Genomic DNA, 14,860 nt, shown 5'->3' on the forward strand with positions numbered 1-14,860 from the left:
TTTAGTTTTTACTATCAATAGTTTGGATATAAATGTTGCATAACAAGCTATCCTTTGAATAACCCGTTTATGATGTAAGTATATCTTACATATCACATATGAATTATTGTAAATCTTTCTTAAAAAGGATTATTGTAATTGGTAAAAAAAAAAGGATTATTGTAAATTTGTAAACAAAATAAATTATTCATAATAGTTAGACAAAATTTTCTAATATATAGTGATGTAAGAAAAATAAACTTTTAAATATAAATTGCATAAAACTATGGTTTAAATTGACAAATAGCTTGTTCAAGTGATAAAATATGATTTTTGATGTTGCCTCGTAAAAATCCTTCTTTTACCCTTTTTTTTATAGCAAAAATAAGATCCTTCTTTTTGCCCTAAACCAAAAATAAAAGTATTCGTACATACTTACTTACGCTACTACAATAGTAGTCAAAGTCAACGTCTTCCCTAAAAAGGAAGTACGTTAGCTTAGCTAGTCTATCAAAGTAAATCAATGACTTGTTGACACTTGGCAGGTCCAACAGAGAGTTTGGTTCGCTTGTAGGGCAAGTTCTAGCGAGATTGAATTGAGTTTTAGAGTTCCATCATTTATGGACCGACAACATCATACTATCTCTTTTTTTTTACTCGCACCTCTCGTTTCATCATAACTACTCATATGTCTTAGACTTCAATTAATCTTAATTGAGTGAACTACTCTCTAGCTTTAGTTAAAGGCATCATTCTAATATTTATGACGACCATAATCACGTTATAAAGTAATGCACTAATATTACCTGTCAAGTGTCGTCAATTTAGTTTTTTTTTTGTTCAAGATTTAGGTTCAATCACTCTCCAAACCCAAGAATTTGTCCCCCATAATAAAAAAAAATGATCTATAACAAAAATAAAATGTATTGTAGAACAGTAAAATTAAAGCTAAATAGATATGTCAAAATTTGAGAATTTCGTAAACTAGTTAGAATTAATCACCTTCAACCACGTCTTTTTTTTGTTACCACTAAGAACCAAATGATATTTTTGTAATGTTGTGTTACTTTGTCACAAATCAATTATATTCTATCATATACCGTTGTCCGTTCTGTATTTTGTGTCAAATCTGAAACATTTGCATCCAAATATCATTTTTCTTTTGAGTATGTGTTTTACATGCATAAGATGTGCATCCATGCCATTCAAAAGATTTTGAAAACTTAAATACATATAACAAATTAATTTAAATGTATAATATCTGTAATTTCAAAACCATAATAGTTCAGTGTTTTACTGTAAATCATGTTTTAATGGTGTGTACACAAAAAGCAAAGTTACAAAATACCTACCATAACTGTAAATACATATTCCTATGAGTCATTTTCCAATTTTTTCATGTTTGTTTGGCATATAGTTATTCACTAATTACTTCAAGAGTGATATTATTTTATCGTATTGGTAATGATATCGATTAGTATTATTTTTTGGAATATTTATATTAATATTTTTTTTACATAATTTATAGTTGACAATTAACTTTTTTAAAAGTTGACAACTAATAATCACTGTTATTGAGGTTATCAATGCCATCTTCCTCTCTAGTCTTGACGTTAGAGTCGTGATTGAAAACTTAGTGGAAGGGAAAGCATTCAGATTCAACATAGATAGAGAAAAATATTAAATATGGGTTTGAGAAAAATGCAGTATGCTATTTCTTTTCATTGTCACGTCAACAATTTCTCACCTCTAATTTCATAGTCGTTTTTATTAAAATTATTGTTCTATTTGGTCTTGTAGTTTTAGTATGTGTCAAATAATAGGACTATCCAGGAAAAACAAATATTTTGAATTAGTGCATATGAAATTTTTAGATTTAACTATGCTCCAAAAATAGGAAGCACACATGAAACCATATAACAAAATGAGTCAAATAATTTATTTACATTGATCAACCAATAATTTCATTCCTTAATTAGCGAACGTTTTAAAACCATTGAACATAAAAATTATTTTGCTAGAGAATTTGTTATTATATTAGCTTTTCACATAAAAAATGTGATAAAAAAAAGAATTTGAAATTACCATTATATTAATTTCTTCACATAACAAACCTGAACGAAAAAAAAAAATTTGAGATGACATCTGATGGAGTTCCAAAAAAATTGAGTATTACAAAATGCCTTCCATAATATGTTGTGAATCATATTTACTTGAAATTCTCACAATTCCCAAATTTAATAATTGAGTTAGAATTATATGATTAACTAACCTTTCAACTAGCAAAAAAAAAATCTGAGTGATTGTAAAACAAGCAATTTTTCTCGCTAATTCGTAAAAGTTCACTACAGTCAAACTGTAAAAAAAATTATATTTATAAAGCATAATTATTTAATAAATAAGTATCAATATTTAAACACATTAATACTGCATATATAATATATATATCATAAAGTGATTAAAAAGAAGATATGCAATGTTTAATGTGGTATAGCATTAGTACATAATACATATTAATTATGTGGTTTTTATTAAACATTGCATGTCCTTTGATTTCAAAGTTGTTTTCGATGTGAACATACCATAATGAAAAAATGACTATGGAGAAATGTGTATAAATGTCAATCGTATTTCATGAAGTACATGATTCTAATTTATACTTTTTTCAATTATTTTTCAATATGTTCGAAATTAGTTCAATATGATTGGTAGTCTTAATCAACATGTCCCCATCCTTTTTATTTCTTTTTATATTGAAAGTAAATATTATCAGAATTCAAACTGACACATCCTTTGTTTATGTTTTACCACTCACCGTCATATTCATTTGCTTTTATTTGTTTCAATGATTTTAATACCTGATAATTCTCAAGAGTTTGTGCCACAATTATCTCCACCAATCGTGCCCTAATTATAGTATATCGAGCTTGGAGTATCATGATTAGAAATTTTACAGTTTTAAAGATTATTTTCACTTTTAAAAGAGAAATACTACAAAATATTATTTTCCAAAAATACTACAAATATAAAAAATTGATTTTTCATTGGGTGAAATTTTGTTTTTCAGGTTTGAGTTGACAATTTTAGATTTAGGATATAGTTTTCATGACTAAGATTTATCGTTTAGGATTTAATGATTAGTTTTTAATATATATAAAATTAGTTCAATTTTGTGGTAGTTTTGGAAAATAAAAATATTTTTGGAATTAAAAACTAAAAGTAGTATGTTTGAAAAAAAAAACTCAGTTGTTAAATTACAATAATGGTGCTCTCAAACGATTATCTAAAGATTTTTGATATCATCAAAAAATTTACATCAAAATGTTAATTATTACAAATTTAATATGACTAGAAAATAAAACATAATCTATATTGTACTATTAAACTGTTCGAAACAGTATTCTCAAATCCAAACAGAGAAGACATCATTGTAAATAAATCTCGTACTAAAACTATAATTAAAAAGATTATTATAAGTTGCGTAGTGGGTTGTATATCTATGATTAGAAACATTATTGAAATTTCTCACACTTTTGGTTCTCTCCATATCCGGTTTCGGTCTTCCAGGTCGAAACAAATAAATCAATAAAATCATATAAACCAAATTAGCATGAACTTTGGATTGAGCTTTTGAGGTTAATTGGAAATGTATGAGTTCAATATAACATCTGTATACATTCCTTATGATTATTGAATTGAACCTAAACCCTCTTTGAGCTTATGAATGAGAGCATTCAAAGAGAACATCCCAGAGACATACAATAACATTGACTAAACAATAAAGAGATTTGCAACATTTTTTGTTCTTGCGAACTGGGATACTAAACATATCTACACAGCATATGAAGACGATTGCTTCAAATCTGGCGGCAACGAGACTCTCAGAGAAGTTTTCCTTTTGATTGTGACTCGTGGTTGCGATTATGACCGGCCATTCAGGCATCTTTAACTTGCTGAGGACGGTCCAAAGTACATACAAATGGGCGGGTTGATCCTTAAGATCGAGAGGATAGCAGACGGAATTGTCCAGATCCCGTCCCCACAGATCAGTCCTGATGCTACTGCACCCGCAAAGTCGTCTGCATCTTTCCTGTTGATCCGCTCCCATACAAACAATATCACAGTCCCAACAAACATGTCAATGGCGAAGTACGCTCCAATGTAGAATGGGACAGCCATCGCCATTGGGATCGGGATAAACTGAGAGATCTTAGGCGGTGTAATGTCTCTCAAGAGATTCACAATCAAAGCTGCGATGAAAAACCCGTAACAAAGAGCCAAACAGTGCTTAGGCAGTTCCGCAAAGCCCTCAATACCGAGAATCGCCATCTCACGGAAAATCACTGCGTAAGGTGCTTTGTACGGACCATTGGGATCTCCAATGTCAAAAGCAGTCCAGAACAGCCAGAATGTAAGCGGAGCGATTACACAGCCCATTGCGGTCCCAACAAGCTGGCTTACAAACATGGATTTTGCAGATGATAAAGTGAGGTAACCTGTTTTGAAGTCTTGCATAAGATCAGCTGCGGTAGAGACGATTGACATCATAACTCCACAGGCAGCTAAACCCGCAATGACACCACCATCACTTCCTACTACAGAAGCAATTATGAAAAGACCGATCTTTCCATAGGTTGATGCTAGACTCCAGTCCGTGAGCCCAGTTCCATAAGAGTTGCAAAAGGCAAGAGCAGGTGCAATGAAGTAAGAACACAGGACAAAGTACCATTTCAAGGGTGGGAATATCAACGGGATTGTTGCGGTTGAGATAGCTGCAAGACCCACATAACCAGAAACCGCAAATCCAAGGGGTATACGGTCCTTAAGAAATACTTCATCTCTTTTCTTCTTGACCAGCAGTATCTCAGAGGCTTCGCTGTCATCTGAATGAAGGAATTGGAAAACATATAATTAACAGTCTTTAGAAAGTGGCCATGAGAGCAAACAAGTTACTGGTCAATACAAAAGCATGTAAGAGATGAGTCAGGATCTCTCTCACCTACAATGTCGGTAACAATGGGTAGATTGAGTCGTCTTGACCTACTGCTACATATTTCCTTCACAGTGACAGCAATGATCTTGACAAGATTGTAGAGACCGTCACCAAGGATAATGGCAATGGCGATAAAGACCTTAAAAGTCAGACACGACATAAAAGCATCAGTACTTGAACCTCATCTCTTATCTTTCCTTTTTGACATGAAAATAATGTTTTCTAAAAAGGTTTATAACTGGGCTGCTTATACTGTACCTTATATCCATAGAGACCTTTGAAATCGTTGGACCCAAGGTCAGCTGGATACCAATCCCCGGCATGCTGTGATACGAATGGCCACAGAATTCCCCAAGAGATGATCGCACCGAGAAGAACCGAGCAGTTCACTATATGGGGGCATATAAGACCGCATCCAATATAAGTAGGACTGAAGTCAAAGTAAAACCTGTGTGGCAAAGAATCAGGGCTAGTTAAAAAACTGCACCAACATACCTTCAAAAAGTAGCAGTTAACATATTCCAGCTCTAAACCCATTCTCAATTCTCACAGATCATTACTGATATAATAATCTCGAACATAAAAGCTGTATCAAAATGTTCAAGAGATAGGATGAACTTACGTGTTCTTGTATAGCGTCAAACCAAGGGTGGGGAAGTTATCAAACCCACAAGCATCTCCAATACCACTGAAGAACCACTTGAAACAACTCCAAATTAAGCTAAGGCTCAGGTATTTTCCAAGGCATTTGACCTGGTTCCTGTTGTGAACAACATCACACACACACACACACAAGTTCAATAAACTAAAGATATGGTTTTGCAGAAAGCAAAATTTAAAATGACTCTTGACAAAAATTACCCTGCAAGCTCAGCTCCAGTGTTGGTATGGAAGCTGTTAATCAACATTGCAGTGGCGGTTCCACTAGGATAAGTAAGTTTGTAGTCCAAAACCATCACCTGAGATAAAAAAACATATGAGCCGTTTAGGAGAAAGGTCAAACAATAGTGAAAAGACACTATACATTATCTATATGCTACTGAGATTCTCTACCTTGCGTAATGGAACGAGACTAAAGAGCCCCAAGAAGCTGACCACAAACAAAAACCCAATCATCCACCACAATCCTGGATTTATAACATCTTCTGCATGATTCCCCGGATAATCAGCACCAATGAGCTTGTATGTCTTCTCATCCATAGCAATCAAATATGAACCAAATCCTCCTGATATTTAAATATCAAAGACCAAATCCATATCAAATCCTTATACTAGTAATCACAATCAACAATTCAACGTTTGTGATTCCAACAAAGTCAAACCAAATCAGATTCTTCTTGATCAAATCGAAGTTACTATTATCCTACAATCGCCAAAACAACTACTGTATCCAGAATCTGAGAAACTAAGAATCCGATTTCGAACACAGATCTTGAGTAAAACAAGCTTTTCATTCATACCGCTAAAGGCGAGGCCATAGCAAGCGACAACGCAAGTCTGGATAACAGTATTCTCTTGCTTGGTGAACGGCTTCACCGTAAACCCAAGCTTCGACAAGAAACCAGTCCACGACTTGACGAAGAAGAATCCGAGCAATCCCGCGGCGACGTTCAACGACGGGATGATTCCAACCGTCAAATTGAGTTTATGAGTGATGATACAGAACAAAGTCCCTAACAAAGCGCTCACGGCCAATCCTCGAAGCGTTATCTGCTCTCTCCACTCTGGTACATGCTCGTCCGCCGCAGTCGCCGTCGCGGTTTTCTCAGATTCCGGCTGTAACAATGCCTCCGATATCTCAGCCTCCGATCTTGGGATCTCCGTCCCCATGTTTTAAAGCTAAGTCAATCGTCAAATTTTGGATTTTCCCGAGAAAATGGATCTATAGAGAGAGAATGGTTATGGCGGATTTGTGAATTGTGAGAGAGAGTTAGTTAGGATTTGGGAGAGAACAAAGAAAAACCTCTAAAAAGATTAGACGCAAACGTGGTTATGAGTAGGTGGAATGAGATATTGACACGTGTGATTTTAGTCTGTTACGTTAAGCTTACATCGAAACGATGAATTTTTTATCTGTTTAAGAGAAAGTTACGAACCACATTTATTGTAATTTTCTTCGTTCCTCCGCCTCTCTCTCTCTCGTCTGTCTCTCTCGTGTTCAGATTATTTTATTCGACTAAATTTTTGTAACGGTCGTTTAATAGTGTACTATTTTTGTTTGTTGGGCTCAATTTTCATATTGGGCCGGGCCTTGTTATTTATATCAAATAGTTCTTTTTCCTTTTCTTTTTTTTTTTTTGGGTAAGAGATCCAAGTTATATATAAGAGTATCTCCATCAAGGTATCTACCCAGTTTCTTATAAGTTTGCTAATAATAAAACAGAATAAATATAATACAAAATGCTTAATTTTACTAAGGATCGATTGTTACATTAGATGTTTTAGATTTCTTTAGAAACTTTTGTTTGATTGTGTAAGTCAATTTGTGATTGGTTGAGAAAAAAGTTTTTTTTTTATTTGTTTTTTTTTATTGTTTTCTCTCGCGTCTTTCTCTCATCTCTCTCTCGATTACGATTAATGTCGATGGCCAAAGCTAAGAAGAAGAAGAAGAAGCCATGAGAGGTGAAACAATCGAATAACAACAAAGTCAATCCCTGTTCTTTGGTAAGAGATTTTGCGGCGACAGTTTCCTTTGGGTTTCAGATTTCGTGTCCTTGTGATACACGAGGTGTGTCCTTATCTCTTCTCCTCCTCCTTGTCTAAATCCAAAATTTTATGTAATCTCAATTCGTAATGTTTTGTTTAATGATTTTGACTCCGTTGCATGTATGATTTTGTTGATAATTTGATCTATTGCCTCTTCAATTGAACGCTTGCTTTCATTTTCTCTGATTGATGAATCTGCAGATTTAAACTCCAGCCCAGTTGGAAGATGCATTTTCTTTGTTTGCCAATACCGGCCCTGAGGATTTCAAGGTAAATGAATTTGAGGAGGCATGTGGTGTTTGTGTTGCTTTAATGAGCATTGACTAGATTTCTTTCTTTAATGCCAATGTGTGTCGGGTTTCTGTTGTTCTTTTTTAATCCAATGCTTTGAGAGTTTGAGGTTACATTTTTCTGTGTCTTGGTTGAATGATGTATGTATGTTATGTAGTGGGTGAATATTAGCTTAATCATTTGTGTATTCAGGAAAAGGATATTAGCTTAAGTGGGGAACATGTTAGGGAGGGCTTGATCTGCATTCCATCGCCCTCTTTTTTTTTTCCAACAATTTCTGGTCAGCAGGCTCTAACTTTGCTTGGATTATGTTGAATACAGGGATGGAGTTTCAGCAGAAGTTTTTTCGGTATTGTAGGTTTTGATGGAAGATAGTGTGGGTTATGATGCTATAAAGAGGTTACTGAGAGCGAAAAACGGGAAAACACAAGAACAAGATTATGACCCAGGTCCCAGCGACGACGACGACTAATTTGGATTAACAAAATCAGAGCTTTCTAATTATATGATGTTGAAATCAGAGCTTTTATAGTTGATCTAAGTTGTGGATTCCTCAATTCTGAGTTTAAGCTTTAAACTCTTAGTTGTTTTACTTATTGGGTTTGTCAAAGCTTTATTCATGTTTAGTAGATTGGATTGAAGTTTATATGTGTGTATATGATTTGTGGTCACCTGGCTCTTTGCTTAAGGTGAAAGTTCAAACGTGGGTTGATGGTGTTGAGAGTGTGGAGTTTGTTCGGGTTGAGGCTAGATTCTGGAGATGGATTGTGTCCAAGGCTAGTTTGTTGGGGTTGAGGCTAGCTTTCTAGAGATGTTGTTATTGTGGAACCGGGCAACTGTAGGTTCACAGCAAGGGCAAATAATGCAGAAGCTGCTGGTGCCTCTGCTCTGCTCATCATAAATAATCAGAAATCAAGCTGATTTACTTACATTGCTGACATGAACTGGTTTGTAAGCAGCAGAGATCAAACTTTCACTCTTCCAGCTTGGCCTCAGTCTACAAGTAAAAGCATCCATACTATGCAGTTTTTTTTAAGAACTCCAGATTTAACATCCATCAATGGACCATGAAATTTTAAAATTTCTTAAGAAGTTCTTAATTTCAGTTTTCTTGTTCTAAGCAACTTTTGTTTACATTCTTTGATGGAGATGCCCTAATATGCGAGGATAAATGGAAATTAGATTGAGTATATCTGTCAAGAATTGAAGATGATTATTATCTTCATGATTATTATCTCGTATAATTTACTTTGGACGGAACTTATTTTGGGATTTATTGAATTTTTTTTGGAATTTGTAATTTTAATGTTCATGAAGTTTAAATCTAGTTATTATGAATAATAATAGAGTGGTCCATGATTTTGACAAAATTATGAATTTTGTTGGACTCATTTTTGTGAGACCCTTAGTATCAATACTAAGTCTCCGCATTCGGGTAAAAAAAATTTAGGATCTTATAAGTACAATTTTTCAAATTGGTTTCGGTTCGGATTTTCGGCGTTTATGCACGATGTTTTAAATTACAAAGACTCCAACAAAGACGATGTAGATTAATTCACCATTTAGGTAGAAAAAAAATAAAGATTTAATTTCTTAAATGTTGTGTGTGTGTTGATCGTTTTATGAATATGCATAGTGTCATATTCGAAACTCACTTCATATTTGAATGTCGACTATGTGGTTATGCTTGATATCTATATTAGTATTTTTGCAGCTGTTTTTGCTCAAAAATACATTTTTCGAAAGTTTTTGCATTTATTGTCATTTAATGCTTAGGTTCATATTCCAAACAAGTTTAGTTAATTCTCTCTATTATCTTTATAACCAAACATAATTAAAATATTTTAAATATCCATATATAATATTTTATAATTAATATAGATATTTAGAAGATTTATTCCATATAAAAAAATTATTCTCCTATCATCTTTTTTTATTTTAAATTTTAAATTTAGTGAATCATCATATAATACATAAAGATAATAATATGTGTAATTTTCTTGTATATATTGTGATTTAATTTTTTAAAACAAAAATATATTACTCAATTAATATAAAAAGTGTGTGTTCAACATACATATATAGTAAATTATAAAATTTTAAGAAGTTTATAATTTGTAACTGATATATCTAAACTTAATAAAATGTTTAAAATTATGAATATTTAAACATTAAATTTTCAAAATAACACAAACGAGTTATATTATATGACATTACATGATTGAATTGATAATATTAAAAAATAAAATATCATTAATATTATACTTTAATACGGGTTAATCCCTATTTTACTATTTTAACAATACCAATATAAAATATGTTGAATCAAACTGATTTAATTAAGATTATATTAAACAACAATTGTTGTGCGGTATACCACTAATTATATACTAAATCACTAAAATTAATTTAAAAAAAAGGAGTACATTAACAAAATTAGTATTAAAATAATATATTAATAAAAAAAATAAAAAATTGCCCATCGGTACACCGTATAATCTAATTCTTAGTTAAAACCAAATAACCAATATATTTGCGATTTCATCCAATATCCAAACATATGTGTCTGTATAACGCTACACTTTTGAGTTTTGGACGTCAACTTGCATTTACGATTAACCGAAGATATATATATTCAAAACATGTACGTAGCACATTAAGCGATCACAAGTCTTGGTAAGATTTGCAAACCTACAAGAAATACTAGCTAAAAAAATGGGACCAAGAAAGAAACTATGAAGCATATTTTCAAAAAAAAGAAACTATGAAGCACGTTTTTTACACTTGACTAATTTGTCAATTTTTTTGCATGTGAAATGAAACAGTGCGACGATAATTTAGTGTACGATACAAAATAGTCCTCACATGTATCGATCAGGATGATATACAATTATACACACACATGAAATAGCTCTTTCTCCTTTGTGTCTCTGGAACACACAAAGTACATTCTTATAATGTAGCTTCTTGTTTCTTTGTTCAATAATAAAGATACCTTTATAACATTCCAACGACGATTTTTACCCGTTCCCTACCAAAATTGAGTGACACTGTTTAAATATACAAAACATTACGGTAGCACCAAATGTCGATTCATTTCTTTTTAACCAAGAAATCTCTTCGACAAGAGACCATGGCATGTTAACTTACATATTTCAGTCATCTTCTCATTGCTGGTGCTTGGATTCACGACTTCAAATACTCTACGTACCCCTTTGGTTGGCCAACGGAGTACTCTCTGGTTAGGTCATATTATGTATCGGTACAATTTCTCAATGGTTTATATAATTTACAAACTCTTTTGGGTCGTATATATCATTTCTGTTTATACATACATTACGGTAGCACCACTACATGTCATGTCTTTCTAACAAAGAAATCTCTTCGACAAGAGACCATGGCATTTTAAATTAGATATTTCAGTCATCTTCTCATTGCTGGTGCTCGAATTCAAGACATCAAATACTCTACGTTACTACGTACCCCTTTGGTTGGCTAACTGAGTACTCATATCGATCCAATTTATCGATGGTTTAAATAATTTATAAACTCTTTTTGGGGGTCGTATATATCATTTTCCTTATAAATCTACACTTTATAGCTAATGTCGGTGACGTGGCAGAGCCAGGACAAAATAGTGGGATTCTCTTTGTGAGCTAGAGCCTAGAGACTTCTATTGCTTGCACGCCATATATTTTTAGAGACTGAAAACAACATTTCCTTTTGAAGGTGTGTATCACTTTCCTTTTGGGGGAAAAAAGCATGCAAGAAGAACAGTATGCACAAACATGATATGCTAACTCCAATAATACGATTGTGTTACGATGTGTCATGTCATGGCGTACGAATGATTAGACACGTGTCGGTTGTGAGAGAAACTTCACACACATGTCCCAACAAATTACAAGAAAAAGTTGAAGAAGTGGGAGACCCCTCTCTCGACCTCGGCCAGAGACTTCCGTATACACACCTTTTAGCTCGAGAACAACCTTTCCTTAATTCTGTAACGTCCCATCTTACGTAAATAAAGTCCGATACATGCAAATCTATATAGTAATTCTATATATGTGAATCCTTTACACAAGACGACGGACAATATCAAGTACTGTTCTAAACTCAATCATAAGACTCGGATCCTTCTAGCTTAAACTTGACCTACTTACATCTATATATATAGTTATAAAACCCTGAGTAAATTGAAAAATAAGATAATAGAAGCTGTGGGAAGCGAAGACAAAATGAAGGTGAGTATATTATATATATGTACATTCCATTTTCAAAGTCCAATCAAAATCTTCTTTTTTTGATGATAAGTGAGCTTTTAGTTTGTAGTTAATCATTAGCTAATCATTTTTAACGAACTCTCTCTCTCTCTATCTCTAATTCTCTATATCTTGCAGCTGCTAAACTGGATGCGAACTAGAACGCAAAATGGCTTAGACCCATCAAAAGATTTCAAAGGTCTGATTATATAGAAGAAGAACTTTCTCTCATATATAAAGCCTTTTAAATAACGTATCTTCATCTTTATACATATATTGTTTTAGTCTTCTTGGTCGATTAAATTTCTATTGAGCGTACTCTCGACTCTCTAGCTAATGTATTTTCTGATAAAACAAAAATCAACCTATCTTTTAGGTGGTTTCGGTTGTCTAGGAGCTCAGATTTCCTCTGACGTCCAAGACATCCGCACAAACTCCTTCTCCTTCTCCGGACCCTCTCATGACAAGAATCTACCCAAATTTGAAGAGAAACTTCGGTTTGATGAAGACGGTTTCTGCGGTTTTCTGGCCATCGGAACGCTTGGCACAGACCCTGAGACACCTAAGTTCTCAGCTACGTTTGCAGAAGAAGATGTAACCGGAGAAAAAAAGGAGATGGCCAAGCTCATTACTGAGAAACTAGACAAGTTTCTTAAGGAATGTCCTGAGGATATTAGCAGTAAGCCGGTAGAAAGATCGAATGCAAAAGAAGATAAAGATTTCCATGCATGTCCTCAACAAGATTATGATCAGTTTCCATCATCCATTGAACTTACGGAGAGAAGCAATGGAAGAGTAAAGAAGAAAAAGAGCTTACTTACTAGTCTCTTCAAGAGGACACAACCAGTGCAAGGAGAGTCTTCCATAGAGAAACATGGCACAAAAGATGTGATTAAAAAAGTTTTTGAAAAGATCCATGGAGCTTCTTCGAAGAAGGCGAGAAATGATGATGAGGATTCTAAGCCCAAGAAGAAAGATCTTATTAGAAAGGTTAGCCTTAGCTTTAAGCATTTTCAAATAGTTAACCTAAAGATATTGGTCAGTCGAAGAATTCTGAAAGTTAAAGGTGGTTTCTGTTTTTGTTATAGAGTGCTCAAACCAACCGACGTAAAGTCCACCCTGTTCTCTTTACACCTATAAGAGACCATAACGAGCTGGATGACAGAAGAAAAGTGGATCTCAAGGTCCCTAGTCTTACTGGAGGGTTTCTCGGTGCAAGTTCAATCTCGGATGCGAACAGGAAAAGAGAAAAATGGATCAAGACCGACACGGAGTGTAAGTCAAGATACTATATACACAGAACAATGAACACAAAGTACTATTTCTCTTTTCATTTCTCTCTCTCAAGAGTTTTCATATCATTTGCTTTGCTTCTTGCAGATCTTGTTTTGGAGCTGTGAAGATATATACTCACTTCAACAAACCTCAATTGAGGTTCCAAGCGAAGCTCTACCATATCACATCCATATATAATATACAAAAATCAGTATCTATTAATGTGTGTAGTCAACGAGGTTATGCAGTCTAGTTTAAGGCAATGTGTAATGTATGGAAGTATTGTACCCGAATCTAAACAGTATTCGAAGTAGCACCTAAACGCGATATGGCTACAGGTGTTAACTGCTCATAACTGTCACATCTCTGCTCCAAACCAATCACTGATGAACCTAAAATGTCTGCCCATTTGACCCTCATTGATTCTTGAGCTCGAATTCAACACCATTAGTACAAGCCTAACAAAAAAATAAAATAAAGATCAGAACATTTTGAAAAGATACATAGGACAAAAAAACATAGATCAATCGCAAGACACAGAGGTACTGAACTCAATGCTTATTAGACCGGATCCAATCAGTTAACAGAGAATCGAAAACGGAAACTAAATCGGGTCCACTGTTACTAGAAGACTCAAGAGAGAAACAAAACAAAAAGATAAACCAAACTGCTAAGAAAACAAATAAGTGGACACATTTCTTGATATACAATCTTTATGTAGTAATCTACTTTATCTCAAATTCTTTAACAAAAAGCAAACAACACCAAAGAGCATAGAAACAACTGATTGAACAATCATCAAAAAAGAGAAAGAAGACGATAAGTTCACAAAAGCAGAGCCAATAAAGAAACACAATGCCCTTTCCTCGTAATCCATCACTAAGCTTAGTATCTTAACCTCTTCTTCTTTCGACTCCTTAGCCACCAAGAAAAGCCAAAAAGACTCAGTCATCACTCACTCACCTTCTTCTACATAACTCTCTCCACTTTGTCTCGCTCTTCATCAGCAAAAGAACAACACAAACACTCTTTTTTTTACACACAATTCACATAAGCATCTTCAATACAAAACACTAAGAAGAGTAGAGATTCAAAACCTTTATACATGAGCACAGATTGGGGACCGGTGATTGTAGCGGTGTCTCTATTCATCCTACTCTCACCAGGACTACTATTCCAGCTTCCGGCCAGGACAAGAGTGGTTGAATTCGGGAACATGACCACAAGCGGTATAGCCATTTTGATTCACGCAGTTATATACTTTTGTATACTTACAATCTTGGTGATTGCTATACAAATTCACATCCATTTCTAGTTTCTACTCTTAATATCATGTAACAACAACAAAAAAAAA

The 14,860-nt window shown here is 33.8% G+C and overlaps 3 protein-coding genes and 1 long non-coding RNA gene across 4 annotated transcripts; 3 read left to right on the forward strand and 1 right to left on the reverse strand.

The window, feature by feature from the left end:
- LOC104790348 (probable metal-nicotianamine transporter YSL6) lies at positions 3,602-6,925 on the reverse strand. The gene is made up of 7 exons (XM_010516083.2): positions 6,433-6,925; positions 6,026-6,198; positions 5,834-5,931; positions 5,595-5,732; positions 5,231-5,420; positions 4,979-5,111; positions 3,602-4,862 (listed from the first exon to the last, which is right to left on the reverse strand). The coding sequence occupies exons 1-7, from the start codon at positions 6,800-6,802 to the stop codon at positions 3,925-3,927; spliced, it is 2,040 nt and encodes a 679-aa protein (XP_010514385.1). The 5' UTR covers positions 6,803-6,925; the 3' UTR covers positions 3,602-3,924.
- Positions 7,364-8,657, forward strand: LOC104790349. Its single transcript, XR_768678.2, has 3 exons — positions 7,364-7,700; positions 7,880-7,948; positions 8,291-8,657. It is a non-coding gene; the product is annotated as an uncharacterized LOC104790349 (long non-coding RNA).
- On the forward strand, positions 11,931-13,963 carry LOC104790352 (protein LAZY 1-like). The gene is made up of 5 exons (XM_010516084.2): positions 11,931-12,213; positions 12,370-12,430; positions 12,608-13,221; positions 13,320-13,506; positions 13,612-13,963. Exons 1-5 carry the CDS (start codon positions 12,208-12,210, stop codon positions 13,629-13,631), a joined length of 888 nt encoding a protein of 295 aa, XP_010514386.1. The 5' UTR covers positions 11,931-12,207; the 3' UTR covers positions 13,632-13,963.
- Positions 14,511-14,860, forward strand: LOC109133469. Its single transcript, XM_019246654.1, has one exon. It carries the CDS (start codon positions 14,612-14,614, stop codon positions 14,819-14,821), a length of 210 nt encoding a protein of 69 aa, XP_019102199.1. The 5' UTR covers positions 14,511-14,611; the 3' UTR covers positions 14,822-14,860.

The sequence above is a fragment of the Camelina sativa genome, chromosome 6, assembly GCF_000633955.1.
Source record: "Camelina sativa cultivar DH55 chromosome 6, Cs, whole genome shotgun sequence".
In the NCBI taxonomy this organism is placed as follows: Eukaryota; Viridiplantae; Streptophyta; class Magnoliopsida; order Brassicales; family Brassicaceae; genus Camelina; species Camelina sativa.

Excerpts from the sequence above, each read along its gene's own strand:
- LOC104790348 (XM_010516083.2), bottom strand. The coding sequence starts at position 6,802 with ATGGGGACGGAGATCCCAAGATCGGAGGCTGAGATATCGGAGGCATTG. Across the intron at positions 5,733-5,833 it reads ACTGGAGCTGAGCTTGCAGG|GAACCAGGTCAAATGCCTTG; the intron begins GTAATTTTTGTC and ends TGTTCACAACAG. Across the intron at positions 5,421-5,594 it reads TTGACGCTATACAAGAACAC|GTTTTACTTTGACTTCAGTC; the intron begins GTAAGTTCATCC and ends TTTGCCACACAG.
- LOC104790352 (XM_010516084.2), top strand. Across the intron at positions 12,431-12,607 it reads CCCATCAAAAGATTTCAAAG|GTGGTTTCGGTTGTCTAGGA; the intron begins GTCTGATTATAT and ends CCTATCTTTTAG. Across the intron at positions 13,507-13,611 it reads GATCAAGACCGACACGGAGT|ATCTTGTTTTGGAGCTGTGA; the intron begins GTAAGTCAAGAT and ends TGCTTCTTGCAG.
- LOC109133469 (XM_019246654.1), top strand. The coding sequence starts at position 14,612 with ATGAGCACAGATTGGGGACCGGTGATTGTAGCGGTGTCTCTATTCATC.